Raw genomic sequence first — 25,734 nt, forward strand, 5'->3', positions numbered from 1 at the left:
AAACTCCAATTCCAAACGACAGTGACAAGTGTGCCAGGAGCAGCGAGATTCTGACCCCGTCAAGTGAAAGAGAAAGAGAGGGAAAGGGAGGAAAAGGACAGAATCTAGGGCACAGCTACTTCTGGAGGGAAACGTCTGTTGTTACATTAACAGGCACATTTCTATCAGGGTCACCTGCTAATACACACACACACACGGACAGGAATTCTACCTGCTGAATACCTTTGTTATGACACCAACTCTTTCGGTTTCACTCCACCTCCTTTGCAAAGTGTGCTCTTGGTTAAATTTGAACCTGTTGAGATATGAGATCGGTTGCCTTTGTGTAAACAAAGAGGCTTTTTGGAGAGCCGAGTTCCTGTAGGGATGAGCTGAGACTGTCAACTTTACAACCTAAAGGAAAGAAACTGAAATACAACCTCAGCCACATTCCTGTGCTTTTTATAGTGCTTGGTTTTTTTTTTTTATGTAGTTGCATGCGGTACATCTGAAAGTTTGGCCAAACAAACAATAATCTAAAACTATGAGGAATTAATGACAAAAAAATACAAATGTTTTGAATTTTTGGGGATTTTTTTCATCAATAGAGATGAAACTAAGAATGAGCATCATTACAATGACTAATTAAAACAAACTACTGATGAAAATATCACTTCGGGGGGAAAAAAACACCAACGCAAGATATTAAAGCAATATATTTTTTTTTTTTTAAAGAAAAACACAATTACAATATATAAATAAAACTCAGAAATGCAAGAAATTGTTTTTCATAACATAAACCTCTTGCATTTTTGAGTTTATATCTAGCAATTCTGATTTTTTAACTATTCTGATTATTATTATAACAGAACTAATGTTTTTGGTGTGAATGTTAACATTATCACACATGTTCACGTGACTGTGAATATGCTTTCTGTAACTACTGTATGTAACATGGAGAATAAATGCAACATTAAGCATTCACAGCATTGTATTGTTTTATCTTTGCCCTTTCATCAACAAAGCTACTAATTAATAATAAAACAACGGCATAAAAATTAAAATGTCATGACATGCTTAAGACAGAATGCAGTAATCAAAAATTGAGCTTTGTGTGGATGTGTTATGTGTGGCTCTCTTGTGAAGCCCATTTAGCTCTATTTCAGCCGCTGGTGATATCTGTGACAGGTGACTTATCAACACACACACACACACACACACACACACACACACACACACACACACACACACACACACACACACACACACACACACACACACACACACACACACACACACACACACACACACACACACACACACACACACACACACACACAGAGCTAACTGAACGTTCACAACCCAGCCTGAAAAACACTGCAGGAAAAACAAACAAGAGGGATTTGATTGAGCCCCACAGCTTTCAGCACAAACCAAGAACACTGTCAAATATCTGTAAGACTTTAATAAGCAACCAAAAAAATAAAAAATGAAAAAAGGACAATATTACAAAGACAGACAACCGAAATAAAACCTAAAAGCAATGCAAGGCAGTAAAGCATTTAGTGGCATAGATGTGTTTTCTGTGTCCATGAGAGTTTTAGAGCGGTGGTCAACAGTATACAGCACAAACACATTACAGGCACCAATAAATCACTCCGAATAAAAACTATTAAAGCACAGATCATTTAAATAAAAACAAGAGAGAAAAATAAACAGTAAAATCAAATCATATAAAACTCAATAACATTTTACAATATGGTTCGATATGCTTACATGAGTTAATGCATTAAGTAACAGACTATTGACATTTTTTACAGCATTTATTAATCTAAGTTAATGTTCAATTCTGCAAAATGATTTCTAACATTTCATATAAATTAACATGCGTTTACTATGAACAATCATGAATTAAACAATAGTAGCCTAGATTCATAAAGTAACGGATTAATAAATGCAGTAAATATTACTGACGATAGCTCATGATACCTAATGCATTACAATTCCACCAAACTGAACCTTATAATAAAGCAGAACCAACTCAAATAAAACTATGTATCCTTCATGCTCACAGAAGTGAAGTACAACACACAAGGATGTGACATCACCATTTAGCCTTTATGTACATCATGTTTATATATTTATACTATACTCGCAGGAGGGATGGTTTGTGTTGGGTGACATTAAGGCTTTTAAATGTGTGTGTGTGTGTATGTTTACAAGTACTGTGGAACATCTAAACCAGACAACAAGGGACGACGACGACGACATTGAGGAGACCAGAACATCCCATATTCACAACTCCACACTCTCTGGAAATCTACTTAAACAGTCTCCCATCACAGAGGACATTTCCTTAATATTCTCAAGGCATCCGTTCCTTCATTACGGAATTCCTGGAGGAGACGTTGAGCTGGAAGGTCAGTGCGTTCTCCTCTAATGAGGAGCGAAAGCATTCTGCCTCTCAGAGCACGAGTGACGAAACCTCTTCTTCTACTCACACATTCACTGATTGCGGTCTGACCTTTCAATCAGGATGGAAACTGGGCAGCATCGAAGCCACGGCCTTATCTGTTCCAGACGGATCAGAGCACATCAGACCACCCTTTCAGAGATGAAAACAACTTCTTTCAGCGCAACTGATCCAGACGAGGCACAAATAGGGTCACTGAATCAGGCTAACAACGCTATGGAACCCACTTTGCCCTCGGATGCTCGGGAACAGAGAGGGACAAACCAAGGGCAGCTGGTTTGACATGATTTAGAGGGAGAAAGAATATGTGTGTGTGTGTGTGTGTGTGTGATGTCCAGTTTAAATCACATTGTGTATGTGTGTGAGACCCTGAGAGACTTGAGGAATAACTCACTGCCCTCGAGTCAGACACCACTTAACACGCTGACTCACTCTCTCTCACACACACACACACACACACACTACACCCGATAGAAAGCTTCCCCATGTGAACTTTTCTAAACTAGTACTGTTGATATTAGATTAGAGATGTAAATATGTGATATGTGCTCTCATACAGTACAGTATTGACATGCGCAACATTCGAGCTGGATATGCACCTCGCCCCGTCTCCGTATTTACAGTTAGAAGTATAGAGGTTTTTTTAATTTTTAAGAAAAATAAAATGTGTACATACAGTAGTTTACAATCACCTCACATCGAACAATAAGCACTTTCAAGAGCTTCTTCATTTTATTTCCCATTTAACAAGGCAGTGTATCTCCGCAGCTGAGAGGAATGACAACAAAACAAGAAAATAACAGTGAGATGTGAGCCGCGGTGTCTGAGGAGAGGTATATTTAGCTGTGTGGCCATGGTAACTCTGGCCATGGGTTAGAATTAGAAATATAGAATCGCTGTAAACACTTTACAGTTTTTATTCATTAGCAAGAGTTAAAGCATTAGGAATCATCACCGACTGACTTTTAACAGCATGTCCACAGCATTCATTAATTTGGGTTAATGCCAATTTTGATAGTTTTAGCATCTCAAGTTAATAAACTAATATCAGTGAGTGTATTATGAAAAAACATTAATAATGAACAATAGTATATTTATAAATTAACATGAACTTGGATTAATAAATGCTGTACAAGTATTGTTGGTTCATGATAACTAAAACCATATTAACAACCTGAACAATATTGGGAAGTGTTAAATATGTGGCACACCATCCCTTCGCAAGTTTAACTGTGACATATTACAATAAATTTAGTTGAATACTTAATGTCCGTCAGGGTTTAAAGTTCACTGTGAATAAGGATGTGACCCTGACTCGCTGTTTTTATTACTACAGCGGTCTGCTACATCGTTTTATGACTGAATGCATAAGGAAACTGTACAGGAAAAACAGGAAATAGCCCTGCTTGAACTCATCTTTTCCTGACTAAATGGATTGTGGGTGAGGATGAACACACCATTCATTAACATTTGTTTTGATTTGATTAGCCCCGAAAAACCAACTGATTCACTGGTGAGTCACGTCATGGGATTGAGATATTGAGTGCTGTATAATGAGGGAACTGTGCATGTCATCTTGAGACAGATGAGTGTGTGGGGATGACTTTACAGGAAGAAAGCCCACGGAGGCGTGGCTAGTCAAATATTAGACGTGAGTGTATAACAGATCAAAAGCACTGGGCACATTTGACTCTTCTTCAAAATCTACACAATACATAAGGATAGCTTCCATAGAAGACAAAGAGATGTAGGGCCGAGGAATGTGCTCCACCCAAACTCAACTCACACCGAGTGAATCAAGTTTGAAACTGGTTTAAGTGTGAATCCAAGATCAATAAAAAAAGAACAAGTTAAAACTATTACATAAAAGCACAGTGGATTTACTTACATAACTTCATGTGTGTGCATGTCATATATATATATCGCGCAGCGTCAACATCTTTAGTTTCATATTACTCCGAATGTGTCACCATGACAACCAAAGCAATAATTAGGAAATGGAAGCCTGACAGTTTCGTATTTAGTAGTCTCTATTTACTTCACCCAATCCTCCAATGTTTTAATCTGTGCTATATCCAGCGTATTAATTCATCCATTCATTAACTCAATCCATCAATGAATCCTTCTCTCGTGGTATTTGATGCCGTAATTAGTTTTTACAATAAAATGAATATTCGTTAAGAGGAAGAAATTCAATCCTTCTGAAAGAGGTCCACGTACACCCTCCTAGAACCTCTTTCTGCTCTCCTCCTACACGTAGACTGCAGTCCGAGAAATCACAGAGCCGTCCCTCTGGGACTCCATGTCATCGTCTAGGTCATCGTTATGTGGGCGGAGCTGTAGGATGGGCCCACCCCCACCAAAATGATCGTATCGCTCGTCCTCTTCTTCCAGTTCATCGAATTTCTTCCTTTCTACCTCATCCATCTCTCTACTAAGCAGGATATCCTCTGCTGTTTGAGAGTGTGTGGTCTCGAGCAGAGCCACGCCTCCTGAGTGCATGCCCTGATTGGCCGTTTTCTCATTAAGCCCCATCTCTCCCCTGTAAATGGGCGTGTTGTTGTTTCCGTTGCCATTTTTGCTTGATTTGGCAGATCCAAAGAGACGGGTAAAGGAGTCATAGGGAGCACCGGTTGGCTTGCCGGTACCACGGTAGCCATGCTGTTGGCGGCGATTATAGAATACCAGGAAGTAGATGAGGACCGCTAACAATGAGATGGCCAGAATACACGCGATGATCACGCCAGCAATCACGCCCGCATTTGAGGAGGGAGGTGCTTGTTCTAGAGACAGAAAGGTTAAAAGAGAGAGAAAAGGAAGAAGAACAGAATTAGATTAATTGAAAGGACATACGTCAAATGTTTAAAGACCCAATGAAACCAAAACTGAAATGTGTGGCTTAAAGTCCATGTGTATTATAATTCAAAGCCACCTGAATGTTAGCAGACTCCTGTACGAAACAGATTCTTGTCCAATCAAATGATCACTAGAATAAAAATGACTTGCAAATACCAAATCATGGCTCATGATTGATACAAGTCCTTTGATATGTCCTATGATGGTGTAAATGTTAATTCTTTTAACAACAAATAATTCACTGAACCAATTCGTAAACAGACATAAACAAATCATAAGACCCTTTATTAGAACAGAAAACTGTATTCTAGTAAACATATATTAGATATTAATAATTCTCATAACCCTTTTCATCTACTTGTGAACAAGACACACATGCCAAACTGAACAAACTACATGCCTGTCTCATTCAGTTGGTCAGTAAACCCTTGTTCCCAAAAATATGCATTAGTCAATTCAGTTCGTTCATATGATGACTTGTTAAATGAGTCCCACAGAGTCTTTTTGAGAGCCAAAACTGTGTATTTGTTTAGTAACGTAAATGACACGGAATCATTCACGCAATAGAAAATATGTGATTTCAACAGGCAAAGGTGATTTCATGGGATCTTTACAAGACAGAAAAAATATTTCTAGTTCCTCACACAGTCTGTGTATGAATGCAAATGTGTTTGTGTGTATGCACGTGTATGTTTAATCATGTGAATGTATGTGAGATGGTGACATTTGTTCTATTCCTTAAGGGCAACAGTTTACCATAAGGTCAGTTTGCAGCATTCACACTTACAACTGAACAACAAAATATGGAAACAAGGCACTAGCATGCACCCTCACATAAAACGGAAAATAGAGGATGATGGACAAAGAGACGGATGGCTGGTTGATGGATGGACAGATGGACGGATGAGAGGAAGGAAGGCGTAAAAGAGAAGGCTGGGATTGGCAGGGGGAGACAGCAGACAGACACATCGGCCTTGAACCCACAAACACAACAGTGCACAGCTTCTTTCTCAGTGCAGCAAATGCGTGTATAAGTTTAAATGAGTGTGTGAAGACGTGACTAGCATTGCTGAAGGAGAGCAGTGCATGTGTTAACACCCAAAATAAACAACATCATCATCATCTCAAGCCCTTACATTTCTCATTGATTGTCATTGGTTTTTCTTGCAGAAACAACAGGAACACAATCACGTCTGACTGCCTCAGTCGCCGCGTCCCCGTTAGCCACCCACTGTGGCGTACTCCTCGCTCATACACATACACCTCTCCCTCCCACTGTTTCAGTCAGAGTGAGCATGCTATTCTGATCTTTGAGTCAATCTCTCACTGCCTGCCCGAGTCCTCTGAATTATACATGACAGTCTGATCATATAGCGGCCAGACACACACCCACGGATCTACATGGCTCCATTATCGGAAGATTTCACACATACAAACAGTCGCATAGGAGTTCCTGCACATGCCGAAGCCCTGTCACAATGCCAGGTTGTTGGCACACAACTAAAATGGCGCTCTGAGTAGTTTACAGCAGGCTGCAACCTTGTCTGAAGTTGAAACGATGTTCAGAGTGGATTCAAGAGAAGACAAAGACCAAGAAGTGCCAAATTTCTCATAAGCAATATTTAAAATCAAATATTTAATAAATATTAATCTACTGTTTGACTAACTAAGCTGTAATCCAAGAAGATAGTTTTCTAATTCATTGAATTATAGAATTCATCCATGCATGCGTTTCATTTTTAAAAATTAGTTCTTCTTTTTTCATCAAAATTTCATATCTTGACCTTCCAGTGACACGGCAGACTTCTCTCTGGTGTCGTATGCCGGATTTCTCCAATCATTTAGTCTGCATAAGCCATGCCCCTTTTACAGTCGACTGCAAGCTTTCTCATTCAGATCTGATTCCATTCCCATAAACAACTGAATGACGGCACCAAGTCTGCGAACTATATTTTTACCTATAATCCACTTCACTCATATGCCTTTCACATAATACCCCTCTGCTTTGGTTAAAAGTTACTTAATTTAAAGGGTTCAAATTATCCAAAAATAAAAATCCTGTCATCAGCCTACCTATTCTCATGTTTCACAAAAGAAACGAAGTCATACAAGTTCGGAATGACATGACAGTAACAATTTTGGTGGAAATATCCCTTTAAGCATGAGCAACAGTAAGAGTGATACTCTCCTTGTGAACAGCGCTAATTATATTGTATTACCACTAATGTAGTCTCTTTATCTTTCTCTGAGTACTGGCAGTATATTAATAAATGGACATATTAGCGCTCTGAAAGACTCAAAGTGAATGGCTGAGTGGATGAATGAAACTCATGGAGCCTTCCCAGACAGACAAGAGGGGAAAATGTCTCTGAATGCCTCACATTTTATTTAATTTTATTTTCCTGTCACACCATTGGAAAGAAAAGAGCAGGACAAGCAAGGGAGGAGAATTTTTTTTCCATGACAGCTGGATGGAGAACATGAAAGAATCTCCAGAGTTGAAAATGAATGATGGAGCAGAGAGAGAGAGAGAGAGAGAGAGAGAAGTGGGGGTTGAATCTATGTTAGCCTGAGAGCAACATGAGGCACAGTGTTGAGAAACGATTTGGATTCGTAGTTGGATTCCCGGCACTGGTTCCAGTGGTGGAGCTACAAAACACGCTCCAAGGTATCTCTGTTCTGCTCTCATGCTTCCAGGAGGAACACAGAGACAAGATCTGTGCGGGCCAACCTTAGTCACCATGGAGATGGTTACCAGGGGCGAAGACAGCCAGACTACTGAGAAGGTAGTGGCCATTTCATGGCTGTCAAAACGGCTGCACTTAAGCAGAAGCACTCCACAGCTACGTCCCGCAGCGCTCCACAGAACATATCTCCTCTCGCACCGGATTCCTACACTATACCCCGTGAACACCAATCAAAACACAACACATTTTGCCTGCACATGCACAGCACATACTGGCTTTGCATTACAGCACTGATTAGCATTTCCTTTCCACTCTTCCTTTGACAGGAGGATAAGAGGCCGGGAGCTGAAACAGCAGTGACTTACTTATCCTCGCCGAGAGCCTCTTTTGTGAGGAGATGGTGGGTAGCAGGTTTGGATGGCACAGAAGTGGTTCAGGCGAACAAAGCAAGAGAGTTTGGAGCGAAGAGGATGGAAGTAATGGGAGCGGAAGAGGGGAGGAGAGTGAGAGGATGCACGTGCGATGGGAGAGCCGTAGGTTCCCAAGGGGGTTGGAAGGCCACCAGTGTTCATCCGCTCCACCCTCCTCTCTTGGTTCCGTCTCTTCCTGCTCATCATTTTCTCATGTTTTCTTTCCTTGAGAATATGGGAGGAACCAATAGAGGAGGGAAGGCAAGATGTTGTCAGTTTAGTGTTTGGTAGGGGAATGCACGTTTTCCAAATGAGCAACGAGCAGCCTTCAAGCCACACTGATCTGCAAGGACACGTATGTGCAGGAGAGAGAGAGAAAAGAGAGAGAGAGAGAGAGAGGATAGCGAGGGAAATGGAGGAAGGTAAAAAGCTTTTAAAATCCAAGTTGTGAGAGAAAAAGCACCTTGCCTCCACATTACCTAAGAGTTATTATTCTTGCTCAGCACTAGAGCAGCTCAATCCCTCCGCAGTCAACCATGTGGATATTTTATTCCATCAGCCTGTCACAGGACATTAGAATGGGCCACAAAAAAGCAAGGAGATGACAATTTTGCATCCCATGACACCCATCAAATGTACTGTAGTGGTCGCTATAGCTTGAAACACTGGGACAGACACGAGGAGTCACAAAGCCAACCCACACCCACCAGTGATAATACAGTCCAAAAACTGATTAAATAAAAAAAGTGTCTAAAATTTATTGCTTTTCTCAAAGACCAGAAAGACTACATTTTTAAATTGAAATGTAGAAAGAATATAATTGATTTATATAATCCAATCATATTATGTCGGGTTAAGATACCCTCACTTGAAATGAAAGACCTAAAGATAGGGGTTCAGTGTGTGTGTGTGTGTGTGTGTGTGTGTGTGTGTGTGTGTGTGTGTGTGTGTGTGTGTGTGTGTGTATGTATGTATGTATGTATGTATGTATATATATATATATATATAAAATTTCAGATTAATGCTGTTCTTTCAAACACATGACTTCTTTCAAATGTATGACCCAATATGCGAGAACATTTACAGACACTGTTCAACCTCACCCAAACACAGCTGCACTCAACCTCACCCAAACACAGTCACACTCACGCTCCTCTCTTTGGAAAGCATCCATCAGGATATTATGGGAACTGTGTGCCATTTTCAGACATGTTTTTCCAGATCAAGAAAGTCCCAGACTAAAATAAAATTCACTATCAGACATTATCAGACTAGTCAGGAACAGCTGAAGGCTGAGGGATGACAGTGTATGCAGGGAGTTCTTGAGAATAAATAGTGACGAACAAAAACGCATACAGATGAGAAAAGTGCCAACAAACTGCCTTCTGTCTGAACTGTAACCCCTTGCTTGTCTGAAATGAACTCTTATTTTTCCAACTACTGCCATGTCACCACCTCACACTCACCCCAGTGGAAATGTGTGAGGAACCTGTAATCAAATACTATACAGACAGACTCACCCCTCACGAAGACGGAGATCTGATCTCTGCCGTACCCCAAACGGTTTTTGACCTCACAGATGAAGGTGGTGTTGAGGGTGTCATCCACCTTCTGCACAGCGAGCCGATTTTCCTGCACCTGCACCGTTTCAGGCATCAGTCCAGACAAACTGAGGGACAAAATCCAGACAATATTAGCACAGCGTTTCTGACAGAACTGGTGGACATCTTATTCTGGCCAAGAACTGCCCACTTAGGCAGAAGTGGTCACCTGACTGATCTTTTGTTATGTTTTTACACTGCCTTTAAATGCGAGTTTATCTTTAATTGTAGGTACCACAAGAACATCCTGACATTGAAAAAACTGCACAAACGTGTCTCCAGAGATGTATAGTAACGAAGTAGAACTACTTCACTACTGTACTTAAGTACTAAAAGGCGGTATCTGTACTTTACTAGAGTATCATTTTTTTCTCCTACTTCCACTTTTACTTCAGTACATATTTTCGCTGAGTTTAATACTTTTACTCCGATATTTTTTTATGTGCTGCATCGTTACTCGTTACAATTATAATAATGTTACGAATCATTCCATTACAAACCACTGCCAGAACTGTAGATGGCATGGCAGGTTTGATGAAGCTGGCACATCATTGAGCGAATCAAGCGAGACTGCGCGTGCTGACTGAACTGCTGTGAAGAGAGAGATGAACACCGAGCCGAGCCAGATAATGACTCGTTCACGAGTCAAGAACCGGTTGCATCGGTTCTCGGATGACCAGTAACGTTAGTTCTTTCTGACAGTTCGATTCAATAAACCAGTTGAAGAAAACAGTTCACCGATTCTTTTGCGCTCGATGCAATGGCGTCATTGGCGTTGACTGCACCTGGGCTCATAACATTAACACAGAATCAGTTCAGAATCAATCACCAAAAGAATCAGTTCGGTTCCAGACGCTCTGTGTGTCGGTTCGCTTCACGCTAAATCACACATGCGCAGTATCATCAGCTCATCAGTTCACGAATCGGACGCGTCTGACAGAAACGGTTCTTGACTCGTGAACGAGTCATTATCTGGCTCGGCTCGGTGTTCATCTTCAGTTCTCTCTTCACAGCAGTTCAGTCAGTGTCAGAGATGTATAAAGTACTAGAGACCCATACTTGAGTAAAAGTACAAGTGCTCTATCAAAAAAGTGACTTGAGTATAAGTTGAAGTGCTCTTTAAGCACCACACTTAAGTAGAAGTACTAAAGTATTCAACATTTTTTGTACTTAAGTATTGCAAGTAGTCTATTTTAAAATTTACTACTCAAGTACTGAAAGTAAAAGTAGAAGTATTGTGTTATGTAGCTATTAAAGAAAGTAGTCAAAAGTTTGAACATATTGTTTTTACTATTTCAAATGATTAACCTAAAGGACAATCACAATTCCTTTGACTGTAACTTCTTGTAAACAAAAAACAGTTACTAGGGTTAGTTAGCCTAATTTGCAAAATGATGTCATTAATAACTTACCCTCATGTTGTTTCAAACCCGTAAGACATCAGAGGGTCATTTAGAATTTTTTGAAGCATCGAAAATACATTTTGGTCCAAAAATAGCAAAAACTATGACTTCATTCAGCATTGTCTTCTCTTCCGTGTCTGTTGTAAGACAGTTAAGATGAATTAAGCTGTTAACTTGTTTAATGTGTCTGACACTCCCTGAGTTAAAAAAAAAAACCAATATCCCAGAGTAATTCATTGACTCAAACTGACTGAACTGCTGTGAAGAGAGAACTGAAGATGAACACCGAGCCGAGCCAGATAATGACTCGTTCACGAGTCAAGAACCGTTTCTGTCAGACGCGTCCGATTCGTGAACTGATGAGCTGATTATACTGCGCATGTGTGATTTAGCGTGAAGCAAACCGACACACAGAGCGTCTGAAACGAACTGATTCTTTTGGTGATTGATTCTGAACTGATTCTGTGTTAATGTTATGAGCCCAGGTGCAGTCAACGGCAATGACGCCATTGCTTCGAGCGCAAAAGAATCAGTGAACTGTTTTCTTCAACCGGTTTATTGAATCGAACTGTCAGAAAGAACTACCGGTGATCCGAAAACCGATGCAACCGGTTCTTGACTCGTGAACGAGTCATTATCTGGCTCGGTTCGGTGTTCATTTCTCTCTTCACAGACAGCAGTTCAGTCAGCACGTGCAGTCTTCTTAATCGCTTGATTCGCTCAATGATGTGCCAGCTTCATCAAACCTGCCATGCCATCTACAGTTCTGGCAGTGGTTTGTAATGGAATGATTCTTAACATTTTTATAATTGTAACGAGTAACGATGCAGCACATAAAAAACAATATCGGAGTAAAAGTATTAAACTCAGCGAAAATATGTACTGAAGTAAAAGTGGAAGTAGGAGAAAAAAATAATACTGTAGTAAAGTACAGATACCACCTTTTAGTACTTAAGTACAGTAGTGAAGTAGTTCTACTTCGTTACTATACATCTCTGGTCAGTGTACTGTTTGAGTCAATGAATTACTCAGTCCGGGATATTGGTTTGTTTTAACTCAGAGGGAGTGTCAGACACATTAAACAAGTTAACAGCTTAATTCATCTGTGGATTAATGCGCATTGGAGACGCGAACTGTTTAAAACGATTCAGTTCGATTTGGTGGACTGTTTCAAAAAGATCCGGTTTACATCGAATGATTCGTTCGTGAACCAGATATCACAAACTGCTTTGTTTTTAACTGTCTTACAACAGACAAGGAAGAGAAGACAATGCTGAATAAATTCGTAGTTTTTGCTATTTTTGGACCAAAATGTATTTTCGATGCTTCAAAAAATTCTAAATGACCCTCTGATGTCTTAGGGGTTTGAAACAACATGAGGGTAAGTTATTAATGACATCATTTTGCAAATTAGGCTAACTAACCCTAGTAACCCTTTTTTGTTTACAAGAAGTTACAGTCAAAGGAATTGTTATTGTCCTTTAGGTTAATCATTTGAAATAGTAAAAACAATATGTTCAAACTTTTGACTACTTTCTTTAATAGCTACATAACACAATACTTCTACTTTTACTTTCAGTACTTGAGTAGTAAATTTTAAAATAGACTACTTGCAATACTTAAGTACAAAAAATGTTGAATACTTTAGTACTTCTACTTAAGTGTGGTGCTTAAAGAGCACTTCTACTTCTACTCAAGTCACTTTTTTGATAGAGCACTTGTACTTTTACTCAAGTATGGTTCTCTAGTACTTTATACATCTCTGCGTGTCTCCCAGAACTTGTGTCAAAGCCAGCCAATCAGAATAGAGGGTGCCAGATGTGTGCAGTATGCATCAGAGGGTTCATGAATGGAATAGATGGTGTGTGTGGGCATTATCTTAAGTCGGGTGCACGCTGTGCAATTTTTTGTGTTTTTGCATTTGTTGTTTGTCAGACTGTACAAGATGATCTCAAATGGGCCAAGCCAAGACTTTGGTCCCAGTCTTCCAGTTGAATTTCATAAGAGCCCTCAAACTGCATGACAGTTTTGTACAACTTTTGACACGGCCAAAACTTTGTTGGAAAACAAGGTTCTGTGCATAGGCCAGAGGTGTCCAATCCTGCTGCTAGCGGGCCAATGTTTTGCAGAGTTTAACTTCAGTCTGCCCCAACACACTTGCCTGGAAGCTTCTAGTAATCCTGAAGACTAGGATTAGCTGGTTCAGATGTGTTTCATTAGGATTAGAGCTAAACTTGACTGGAAGGCAGCTCTTTGGGAGCAGGTTTGGACAATGGTGAACACACCTGAACCAGTTAATAAAGCTCTTCAGGAACACTAAAAACTTGTAAACAGTTGTTCTGGAGCTAAACTATGCAAAAAAGGGGGCCTCAAGCAGAAGGATTGGATAACCCTGCATGAAACAATCAAAGACTGGACATTTTGCTCCATTAAAAGTCTTTTAAAATCTTTGAAAGACAGTAAAATGCTGCGAACAAATCTAGAGTGTGAACCTCGCTTAAGGGTGAGACTATTCAAAACTGAAAGCGAGAAGAAATGCTCACGTTTTCCAGGTGACAGTGGTGGGGCTGGGGTTTCCATCTGCCTGACAGGTCAAAAATGCACTTGTCCGACCCCTGTACCAGTTGTTGTCATACCCTACGATCTGCACCCGGGGAGGATCTGACAGAGAGAAAAAGAGTAAATCGAAGGATCAAATTACTAGCCTTTTAGAATGAGTTTAGCCTAGCTTGTGTTTCTGGTCCAAGCAGCACTGTAAAGCCTCAGGGTAATTTGCTTGACGGCCGTTACTAATGTCTGGCATATTGTGTAGACACATTACTGGCCTGGACCAATAGAGACATGACTCACTAAAGCGATTCTAAGCTATAGCAACAGGGAATGCTTAGCGTAACAGCCTTTGGATCAGTGGTATCTGGAGTATTTCATGGTCTGGCTGAAATCTTACATTCAACAACAAGTTTCATGGGGAAGGTCTCCGGTTGGGTCATGGTACGGTGTGACACCACGCAGCTGATGTCTTTGCCATTATCCGACGGCTGTGGAGCCAGCATGTAGACACTCTGGACGGTGATCGTATTATCAGGATTTTTCGTCTCAATCGGCGTCGTCACATTTCCGTTAAGCGCTGTGGACCAAGAAATAGTCGCTGCCGGACGGCCATTGGATGATTCACAGCGCGCCACGATGACTGGGGTTTTGCCGGCGGGAACTGTGACTTTTGTAGCTAAGTTCTTCGGTTTAGCTGTGGGAAAGAGAGAGAGTATGACCTTTATTTGATGCTATAATGTGAAGGAGGATAAGGGGAAGATGAGAGGAGGAGGGGAGGAAGTGGAGACGGGAAGATCACAGCTCTGCTTGTTCTGCCACACGCTAGCACAGCGCTCACATTGTACTCACGTTTCACTCTGAGAAAGACATCAAAGAGAGGGAAAAGAGAAAAGCAGGGGAGACGGGGAACGACAGGGAGGTGACGAGCTCTCAGCATGATAAGCAGGCAGATCAATAGCAGGGAGAGAGAGGAGGGGAGGGGGCAAGAGAGCGAGAGACCGGCCAAGGTTACTGCCACATTTCACACACATTAACAGCAGCACAACTGATCTGACAATACCATTTATAAATCCCCTTTAAGCCCACAAACAGACACGGACAGGAGAGTGAGTATGCGTACACACACATACTCCATGAAACAGACCAAGGCTGCAACCGACAAATATTTTGATAATCGATTCAAGCTGTCACTTGTCGTTACAGTCCTCTCCCCCACCCAAAAAATTGTCAAATTTTTTTTTTATAAAAATTGTATTATTTGTTTTTAAAAACACGTTTCCCCCAGTTTTTTATTTATTTAAAATAATGCTGTCTATCAATTAGTACAGCAAATAATCAGATAAAAAAAAAAATGCCTTATGCTCGTGATTGCTCCTAGTTTTTGTTTTTTGGATCAACTGGATTAACAAAATCTATTTTCCCTTGTATTTTATGGGGGGGGGACTCAATTTCCCGCTATTTTACTGAAGAAAAATATCTTCAAACAATATGCAAACTAAATAATATTAACGATACATTTCTAATCTGATGAATGCACACCAAACATTTTAATAAAGCTATACATGTAAATACATATACATTTTATAAAATCAATGAAATTTATGATCACTTTTTTTTTACGATTTTTTTTATTAGTCATTGCAGTTGTTGATGTTTCTTTTCCTCCTGCCCACACAAACACATACTCACCCAGCATGATCAGCGAAGTGACGCCCTGTTCGTTGCCAGAAGGGTAGGTGGCATATTCACAGATATATCGGCCCTCATCGGTCATCTTCACTTCTCTGATCTTAATGGATGGGTTCTCCAAAGAGGGCGGATCTGTTACAAAACTGACACGTCCCGATACAGGGGAAATTGTTGGGTAATTTGCTCCAAAACTTGGATGGAATACTGCAATGTTGGTTCGATCTCCATTAGTCGGTTCAAAGATCCATGACACCTGCATGCCAACAGAAACAAAAACAATTCAGATGACGACCAACTGATGCTTACAGCACATCAGATGCTTTCAGAAAGTTCTTACTTCAACCCCAGTAAACAAGTTTTCTACAAACTCTTAATCATTGGCTTTCTTTAGACTGGCAGGAAACAGGTGAATTCAGACCTGAGTGAGCTGTGTTGTGCCTGGGTTCTGAAACTGGCATCGCAGTGTCACTGTCTGACCAGGATATGACACGACTTCTGGCTCCACCCTCACGTGCTGAGCCAAAGACCCTGGAAAGAAAAGAGAAAAAGCCCTGAGAACAGGAAACAATCTTCACTTCCGTCCGGCTAAATTCAGGTGACAAGTATACAAGTATAGTCTAGGAGTTCAGGGAAAGCGAAATAAATGATAAATGAGGTAACAACAAAACAGCAAGTAGGCCAATGTTTCTGATCCCAGCCGGGGTGTGAGAGGGTGCGAATTTAGATGTGAATGTGTGCGCGTGCAAGCGTATGTGAAAATATCTATGAAAAAGAAAAAAAAACATTCAGCTCGCTCTCTGCAGGAAGCATTCATCATCCACCACAACCCTGACAGAACCCATTCAACGAGTATGTGAGTGTGTTATGTGTGTGCGCACATCAGTGTGGGGTATAAAGTGGTAAAGAAATGAAAATTTCACACAAAACACAGTTTAGTGTCATGGGAGCACTGTATATATCTCAGAGTGCTCATGCGGACTTACAACTGACTCAGCAGTTTCTGATTCCATTCTTCCCCATCATTTCCTGTCCTCTCTCGCTCTACTGTGGCCTTCTAAAAGTGGCAAATCTAATGCATAAATGTACGGTCACATTTACCTTTTTCATTTTTTCACTTAACTTTTGTTGTCAAAATACATTCATTTCAATAAGAATCTGTGCAATCAGGATTTTGTGTGACATTTGCGCAGATTTCACATCGAGCTGACTGTGAATCCACCGTGCTGACTAACAGAAAGCTGACTGGTTTGAAAGGGACTTCAATGTGAAGTCTTCAATGTGTACACTATTGACAATAAACAATGGCCCATTTTAGCATGCAAAATTTCCCTAATGCGACCAAAGGTGAGATGAGGCATGAACAAACCCTGTCAAAAGCTGGTACCCTTTTAAATCATACTAATATGAACACTTCAGATAGTAATATTTTCACTTTAGATACTACTATGTACCGCCCAAATGGCAGTCTTATCCTGAGAGTGTACAGTATGCAGGTATAAAACTAGTTAGACAGGTTGGTCTAACCAGCTGAAAAGACCGAAACTCACAAATGAGAAAACACCGCCTCATCAAAACTGTGAAATTCAGTGGGAAAGAAAAAGAAAGCACTTGAAAAAGTAAACATGTTTTATGGGAACTCTCGTTTGCTTCCTTATTAGTTTTATCAGGAACAGACAGAGGTGTCCAGAAGTCCACATTGTAAATATGGGATTCCACATGTTTAGTTTAGGAATCACATTAATAATGTGACTCTTTTGTCTTCTTCTGTTGAAACTCAACATGCTCTCTGGATGAATCATGCAGGAGAACCTGACCATCTGGATTTTATACAAATTTGTGGAGCTTCGGTGATGCCGTCAGTAAAATACCTGCTGTGGAAGTGCAAACTAAACCCTCTCAAATTCAAGATCATTTTCATTTAAACTTTTCTCCTAAATTGTGATGCTGATAATATAATTTGTAGAAGTAATACATTTGTATTAATAAAAACATAAATTTAATTAGAAAAATGAAAGCATTTGCCTTCGCATCTGTCTTTTGGACCCCACTACGTCTCTTTCGAGCTCTTGCAGGTGCTCAATCTGAGACGAGGGTGCGCCTCTGTGTGTGTGTGTGTGTGTGTCTCCATCGAAGCGATTACTTCTGAGCCTGCTTTTAGCACCGCTGAGCCCTGTTATTGAAAATCTCCCTCTCTCGGTCTCTCTCTGGATGGAAAGTGAGGATAGGTCATTACACTGATGTGTAGAGGGGGTCAGCAGTCCATCAGGACGCTAAACACATTCACTTCTCACCTCAACATACAGCAGCACGGTGTGGAAATGGAGAGGAGGGAAGGGGGTAGAAGATCGAGAGATGTAATAAACTGAAAGCACTTGAGAGATACATTCTACCTCAGTCAGTGCAGATGGTATATTTCTCGCAAATGAAAAAGGCTGTAAAGGGATACACCTACAGTCCCTTCTATTGTACAGTATATATACAGCACAGGTGATCTTAAAGGTCCTCGGTCACCTCTAGTTTTTCACATCTGAGAGTTTTGTTTTGTCCACTGAAACATTTTCAATCGTCTGAACTAGGATCAGAGGAAAAGTTACAAGAATAAGAAAAAAAGAAAGAAATATAGCTACCAATTAAAAAGGCTGTTCATCTATACGTCAACTTCGTTTCCATTAGTATAAAACTAAAAATGACAAAAAGATCCAAAGCAGCATGTAAAACCGAATGAGAGACAGTGTGTCAAGAGTGTTTCTGTGTGCTTGCTGCCTGCAGGTGACATGCCACACACACACACACACACACACTCAGAGGCCGTTTATGTAAATCACACACCACCATTCAGAGGCCTGTCACCCATCATCATGTCACACACACACACACACAGGGAAGACTGCTGCCTTAAATCTGCTCCTCATCTTTTCATTCTGGGAGAAAACGGTTCAGTCCAGTGCAGACGGTGACAGATGAGCACCCAAAATGAGAGTTTAGATGGGAGACAACGTGCTGTGACTACCAATTGAGTATGTATGTGTGTGTGTGTGTGAGTAGACCTTCATTTTATATCACAAGGACAGATGACGGAGCATACAGGTTCTATCCGCAGAGCTCATTATCACTCATACTCACACATAATCAGAGTAACTGTGTGGTAAGCAGGAAAATGGAGATGTCCAGTGAGTGAATGCGAATCATTCATGACACAGCTGATGTGAGCAGAGAGAGGATGAAGACTGAGGGCTGGGAACAGATGGAGATGAACAGCTGGAGGGGGTCTGTGGGGAACGCGGCCGTGCGTGTGTTTGCGCGTACAGTAAACATTTATGTGCATACGCAGATGTCTTAAAGTGTGAAACTGTACCTTCTGTTTTTTGGGACTTTTGACACTTTATTGATAGAGAAATGAGAGGAAACATGACACAAAGATACAGTTTGAATTCCAACCATGGCTTCCCATATACTGAAAAAAACTAAAACAAGATAAAAAAAATGTTGTGTGTGTTTTTTGGAATTTACACTTTTATTCAGCAAGGAAACACAGTAAGAACTTTAACTTTCCAAATCAACTTTTTCTTTGAAACAAACAAAAAAATATGTACTATTGCTATAATTTTTTTTAAAAATAATTTCTATTTATTTCAATATAACTGATTTACTGTATTTTTAAACAAAAATATTTTTAAACAAATAAATACAGCCTTGGTGAGCATTATTTAATTAAAAACATTAAATAAAACCTTAACAAATCCAAAACTTTTGAGCAGCAGTGTACACTGCATAATATTTGAACAGGTTTCTTCTTTGGTAAATGCATCTTGTTTTAAGGAAGTAAAACAAATGCAGTATGCAAACTGCAGTATGTCAAATGACCGATCTCAGAGGTCCTAATACTCAGTATTCGTCAAACAGAAGGTAAACAATCCCCAGAAGACCTACTGCATCTGCTGAGATTGTGAAGATTCAACCAGTGGACACTTTTCTATCCCATGAGGCCGCAGGAGCAGAGAAGCCATTCGATTAAAAAGTTTTACAAAAAAAGTAAGCAAGTCAAGCTGCTTGTTTCGAGTAAGTGCAATAGGTTTCTGTCATTATTTATTCACCCTCATGTTGTTCCAAACCCATGACTGTATGACACAAAAAAGGTAATCTGAAGAAATGTTGATAACCAAACCGGTTCTATATTTATATTTAATGTTTTTTGTCCATACAATAGAAGCCAAGGGCAACCTGTTTGGTTACCAGCATCCAGATCCATCTGGAGCAGATGCCCTTCAGATCGCACTACCACCATTTAAACATTTCAATAGTGTGTTAGAATTTTGACCAGATATCTCTGTATAAAGCATGTGTGGTTATGACACCAAACACACACACAGGAAAAAGGGCAGTTGTCACACAGCCCCATTCACTTTCACCACACACACAATTATGAGCTAATGAGGCCTGAGAGAAAGAATGAGGGCCATGTGCAGCTTGAAATGAAGCACAAATCAAGTATTTGCCTCTTTGTACAAATGCGTGCAACACACACACACACACACACACACAGATTGAAAGGAATGACACATAACCAAGGCGAAGGGACTTCCATCCTACAGGCTAAATTATTCATCTGCCACTTACGATCAAGCGAGAGAGACAAGAATAACAACAAGATGCTTTTTGCAAGGACTGAAAGAGAAGCGTTTCACTCAAATAAACCATGGCCTTCTCATTTTCGATTAGGCGGTGACAGTTTGTGCATCGCTACAGTCGTTTCTCGTTTTGCTGGACACATCGAGCCTTCACCTGCATGTATTCTGGGCTTGCAACAGCCATCAATCTTCAGCGTATCTTGAATGTTACTGGCCAGAGGTGACCAATCAGATTAGGAGACGAATGATTACTGTCTGTTGGTGCTCACAAAAAAATCCTTAAGATTAGAGAAAAATGAAAACCAAACATACTTGACACACAGACCACAATGAATGTTTAGAGAGCTAATCAGAGGACTAATCTAGAAACGTGTGTCTGGAAAAACAGGTTTTGCTATTCTTGTGGAGATTAAACATCAGAAAATGTCCCAGAAGAGAATTTTAACTACATTTGAAACACTTTATTTCTAATATGGTAGTACTGATATTAAAAACCAGGTGAGCATACAAAGCACATTTGCTCTGAGCCCAAACCACATTCAAAATAGTTGTTTTGCATCTAGAAATCATAAATATCTTAAACACAAAGAAAGTCCTTTTTTCAGTGCTCAATTTTAACGTCATGTACATAATCCAAACGTAAGCGATATGTAGAGGATCACGTGACCAGTCCTTTAACAATTCGATAATTAAACACTTTTGGTTCGTCTTTACTTCTGTTCCCCTGCACACATACAAACACACTCGTCTCCATGTGTGTGTGTGGTGTGTAATTGGATTCCTGTATTTTCCAGAAGGAGGGAACCCATTCGGGTAGACCCTTCTGGGTAAAAGTAAAGAGATAGCACAATCTCCAGCCATAGCTAAGAGACCGCAGCATATCAATCACATTACACTAGGCTTCAATCGGGTACAATACAAGCTCACAGCAGGCTCGCATTTACCTAAACAATCCTCTGAAGAGCTGGTCAACGACCTGCCAGGTGTGTGTATGTACATACATACACACACACACACACACACACACACACACAGCGTTTTGAAAAATTGGGACATGGGTTATGTCCTCATAAATCACCCTCTCCTTGTAATACCTGTGTCATACCCATGTCATTACACAAAGTTGTGTCCTGATATGTCACAAAAACAAGAGCACTCACACACACGGAGACACACACACATAATTGCATTTTATTCTAATTGAACTTGAGATAAAAAGTCAGTGTTTTGCTTTTCCTGTTTGTCACTTGTAGTGTGTCAAACATTATAATTTGATGTTTGTAAATGCAATAAATTCAAGTATTATTAAGTGTAAGCCAGGACTGTTTAGAGCTCGGATCAGAGTCCACAGACCCCCTCAGATGCATTCACAGCACGCTTTCTGAACATACATTCATTACAGCGTCTGTAAACACACAGAGAGTCAGTAAACACTCAGCTCAAAGGAGCTAAATGGCCTAGCAAAGCACACAGACACAAAACAGCCCGTCTGATTTCGTTGACTAAATATTTTCGTCATTATTTTCGTCACGAATATATTTTTGCCGACGAAAACGAAACGAAAACTAAAATAGAAGGCACTGATGGAGACTAAAACTATGACTAAATTGATTGACATTATCGTCAACGAATAAAGGACGAGACGAAAATAGACTGTGACGAAAATCAAATCAGCAGACGGGAGAGATGCGAGGAATGAGCAAAAGAACCGGCAAAACAGAACAGACTGCATGAGAGAAGAGAACCAATCAGAGCCTGACTTATTGAGACGTGAAGCGAAGGTTTTCAGTTTTTATGAGCTCCCGGGAAGTCGGCATTCGAAGAGGTGATAGGGACTTTAAGCAACAGCCTCTGGTGGAACGGCAAAGCCATTCTGGCGTTGTATTGCGCATGCGCGAATTTAACTGCTACTTTGTGACGTTCTAATTTAACGGTCTACTACGGGAGAACAGCTGATTTGCCGGAGTCGCTACAACGTGAGAGGTTAGGTAAATAAATGTTATGTTTTTAGACTTATTTACATCATACAATATTAAAAACTCCTCTTCTGACAAAAGATTGTCATTTAACACCAAAAGCAATCCTTCTCTTGCTTTTTTAAATTATATATTATATTTGGATCTCAATAAATGAATTAATGCTGCGTTGCGCTGTTCTGTTTTACCGTTGCTTAGTGACTTTTACGTTCTTGGCTACAGCGGTGTGACGGCAAACTTCCGGTCGCTGTAGCCGTTCCATTCGCAGCTGTTGCTTAAAGTCCCTACTGTCTAAAAGAGCGACAAAATGTCCACAGCTCACTTCACGTTTGACGACGAACAAAACAAAACAAAGTGTAAAGCACGCGGAGCGCTCATTCGTGGCAAGAACACAACCAATTTGAAAAGACATTTACAGACGAGCCACCCGGACATTTTCTCAAATGTAATTTCACAACGATGTTCTTTTGTTTATTGAGCTAAGCAAAATTGGAATAGTGCAGTGCGTAGATGTTGTAGCATTAAATATTACGAACTGAAAAGTACTGTAAAATAGCCCCTTCTTCAAGTTAGATGAGAGCACAATACTAATACGTAATATCATGATAAATACATTTGATTAATACTAATGTTTAGTATATTTTATAATGTTCTACTTGTTGACAATATCACAAATATTTCTATATTAGTCATGTGAAACATGAATGTTCACATCCTATCATTATACATACAAATCTAGCAATATTGTAGTATTTAAAACATACAATATTGCTAGACAAATGAATACCTTATAAAATCTTGTTACTTTTTTTATCCACCTAGCTGCCAACTTATTAAATATTTACTTTAAATGTATGCACTTATTGTTCAGCTCAGCTGTAAGCTTTAAGGTCCTGAACCTAACGTTATTTTTCTTTTATTGATGGTCAATTGGCAGCTAGTTATTGTTTACATTATCATGACAGTGTTTGTTGCTGCATAAAAGCTTTTGAATCGAAATAAAGACACAGTTGTGTTGAAATAAAGTTGAATTTGTGTTTTATATATTTTGGTTAAGTTTGTTTCCTATACCAGCTGTAAAAAATTGTCTAGTAAATCTGTTATTGATTTTAGTCTTATTTTAGTCGACTAAAATACCAAGCAATTTTAGTCGACTAAAATAAGACTAAAATTAAAACAAATCAGATGACTAAAACTTGACTAAAACTAAAAAGAATTATAGTCAAAAGACTGAGACTAAAACTAAATAAAAATTCGTGTCAAAATTAACACTGGTCTGAGGAGAATGAGGGGGCAGGTAGGGTGAGCCGTGTGTGAGGATAGACAGCACCGCATTTACTAAGCTCAGACATGCTTCACTGAACACATTTACCAAGCGCTTCACTACTTGGGTGTAGCAGCATTGAAACTAGGTTTAGATTACATCACTTTGGTCAATACAGAGCTCACAAGGAATAAAAGTTACTTTTAAAGGTTCTGCCTCTCTGGTTGGGGTGTGTGCAGTAAACTATAAATCTCATTTGGTTATAAAGCATCACAAATCACAGATAAATCTCGCTGATTCACAGCAGAAGAATGCAGAGACGGAAATATCTGGATCGCAAATCTATACTTTTTTTTCCCGGTGAGCCTCAGAGAGACGGACACACACACACACACACTTACATGGTGTGTAGACAGACAGAGGGGATGAGGTCGGGTTTAACATCTGCTCCATCACAATGACCAACAGAAATGATTTCACGTTTCAAAAATGTCGATAATGTTTCTCTTGATAACACTGGCACAGAGAGGCTTAAACGTGAATCCTCTGCCTTTATCAGCACATGTTGAGTCAAAGTCGAACAATACAAGAGGAAATCAATCAATCACACATCTGCTGATAGCACACACACAAGATCCAACACCCCCATTAATTAAACTAGCTCCCTATAATTATACTGATCTTCAAAGAGGGTGACAGAAAGAGAGAAGGGGGGGGGGTGAAATAGAAGGAAAGAACAGGGAGCTGATTACATGAATACATGCATCGTTGTTGACTCCTGTGAGAAACTAACAGAGGTACAATATACATTACGCAGATCATCAAAGAGCTAAATATGACACGTACGAGAGGTGCTAAAGGAAACACACACATGCAGTATTAAGCTGTTAAATGAGCTGGCTGCCAGCGTCTCCTTTTAAAGGATGTGATGGAGATTAGGCTGAGGCGGCAGAGATTTGCCACCACTTTTGATTAGGAAAGGATCATCCTGGATTTTCTGCACATCACACGTACACACTCGCACATCAGAGACGCGGCTAATTACAAACGCTCACAGGCGCACACAAATACCCTCACACACTCCAGCAGCGGTGTCTAACTAATTACCTGCTGGAAACGACAGGATCTGCAGGTGAGAGGAGAGAAAAAGACCGTTAGAACTTTAACACCTGAGAAAGTAGAGAAGAGAAAAAGAGGAGAAGAGAATTAAGCTGTTATCACTTAAACACGGGACAGAAGAAACAAGATGAGAATAGTATGAGAAGTAATGAGACCGATAAGAAAAGAACAAGAGGGTTTTAATTTAACACAAATAAATAGACAAGAGAGAACTGAGAAAAGATTAGACTGCTATCATTTAGCATCTGAGAAACAAGAGGAGAGGAGATGGTTACCAAAAAGAATAATAATAATAAAATCCATCAATGAATTATGATTCTCTTTAATGATCCTGAATCGATCCACAAAAACTGACATGCATATGAACACATAAAAAGATAATGCTATTCAAAGTGGATAAACTTTGGATTCAAACATGATGTGCCGAAAGATCCCTAAAGGAGAGGTTTATAACAAAACCTGGAAAAACTCAAATAAACAAAGATGCTGGGAGACCAGAAGGTTATCATCATCTGCTTCTCCTCAAACTCAGCGACTGACACATTCCAGAGCAGATCAGAGAAGGAACTCCGCTTATCTATGAATGATCAGCCACAGGAGATCCGGACACTAGGAGTACTGAAAAATGGGTCGTAAACCCATCACCCTTTTATTTCCAGGAATAAGCAGAGGTGGAACAGGAGGAGGGAGAGAGAGAGAAAAAAAAAAGCGAGTGAGCAGAGAAATGCAACAGCTGTTTCCCATCACATCTGCACAAAGACACGGCCATCAGCTCACAGACACTGCCCTGCGGAGGAGAGAGACAGACACAGGGTGGTGTGTGTGTGTGTGTGTGTGTGTGGATGGTCACGGTGGGGGTGAGCGGTAGATGGAATATGGAGGGGGGGGGCACTGAGTAACCTGCTCTGCATTCCCCTTGAGTGAGTCTTTCACTCCCTCAGACAGCTGAAGTTCCTCTCGCTCTAGCTCCCTTCTTCTGACACTCTGAACAAGAAGGGCCTGTGTGAGTTCAAAGATGAAGGAACCCAAAGGAAAGTGTGTGAGTGTGTGTGCAAATATCCTCATCAGACCCTGCCACACCGTCAAGGCATGGCAGTCG

At 40.2% G+C, this 25,734-nt stretch overlaps 1 protein-coding gene across 1 annotated transcript in view; it reads right to left on the reverse strand.

Annotated features, from left to right (window-relative positions):
• Nucleotides 1–1,424: 1,424 nt before the first annotated feature.
• LOC113059993 (nectin-2-like) overlaps nt 1,425–25,734 on the reverse strand; it is a 34,647-nt gene continuing 10,337 nt past the window's right edge. The window contains exons 2-7 of the mRNA XM_026228738.1: nt 16,067–16,176; nt 15,649–15,901; nt 14,357–14,653; nt 13,953–14,070; nt 9,926–10,074; nt 1,425–5,235 (exon numbers count right to left, since the gene is read on the reverse strand). Coding sequence (XP_026084523.1) covers nt 4,703–5,235; nt 9,926–10,074; nt 13,953–14,070; nt 14,357–14,653; nt 15,649–15,901; nt 16,067–16,176 — 1,460 coding nt within the window. The 3' untranslated portion in view covers nt 1,425–4,702. The remainder of the gene's footprint in view (nt 5,236–9,925; nt 10,075–13,952; nt 14,071–14,356; nt 14,654–15,648; nt 15,902–16,066; nt 16,177–25,734) is intronic.

Source organism: Carassius auratus, chromosome 41, assembly GCF_003368295.1.
Source record: "Carassius auratus strain Wakin chromosome 41, ASM336829v1, whole genome shotgun sequence".
In the NCBI taxonomy this organism is placed as follows: Eukaryota; Metazoa; Chordata; class Actinopteri; order Cypriniformes; family Cyprinidae; genus Carassius; species Carassius auratus.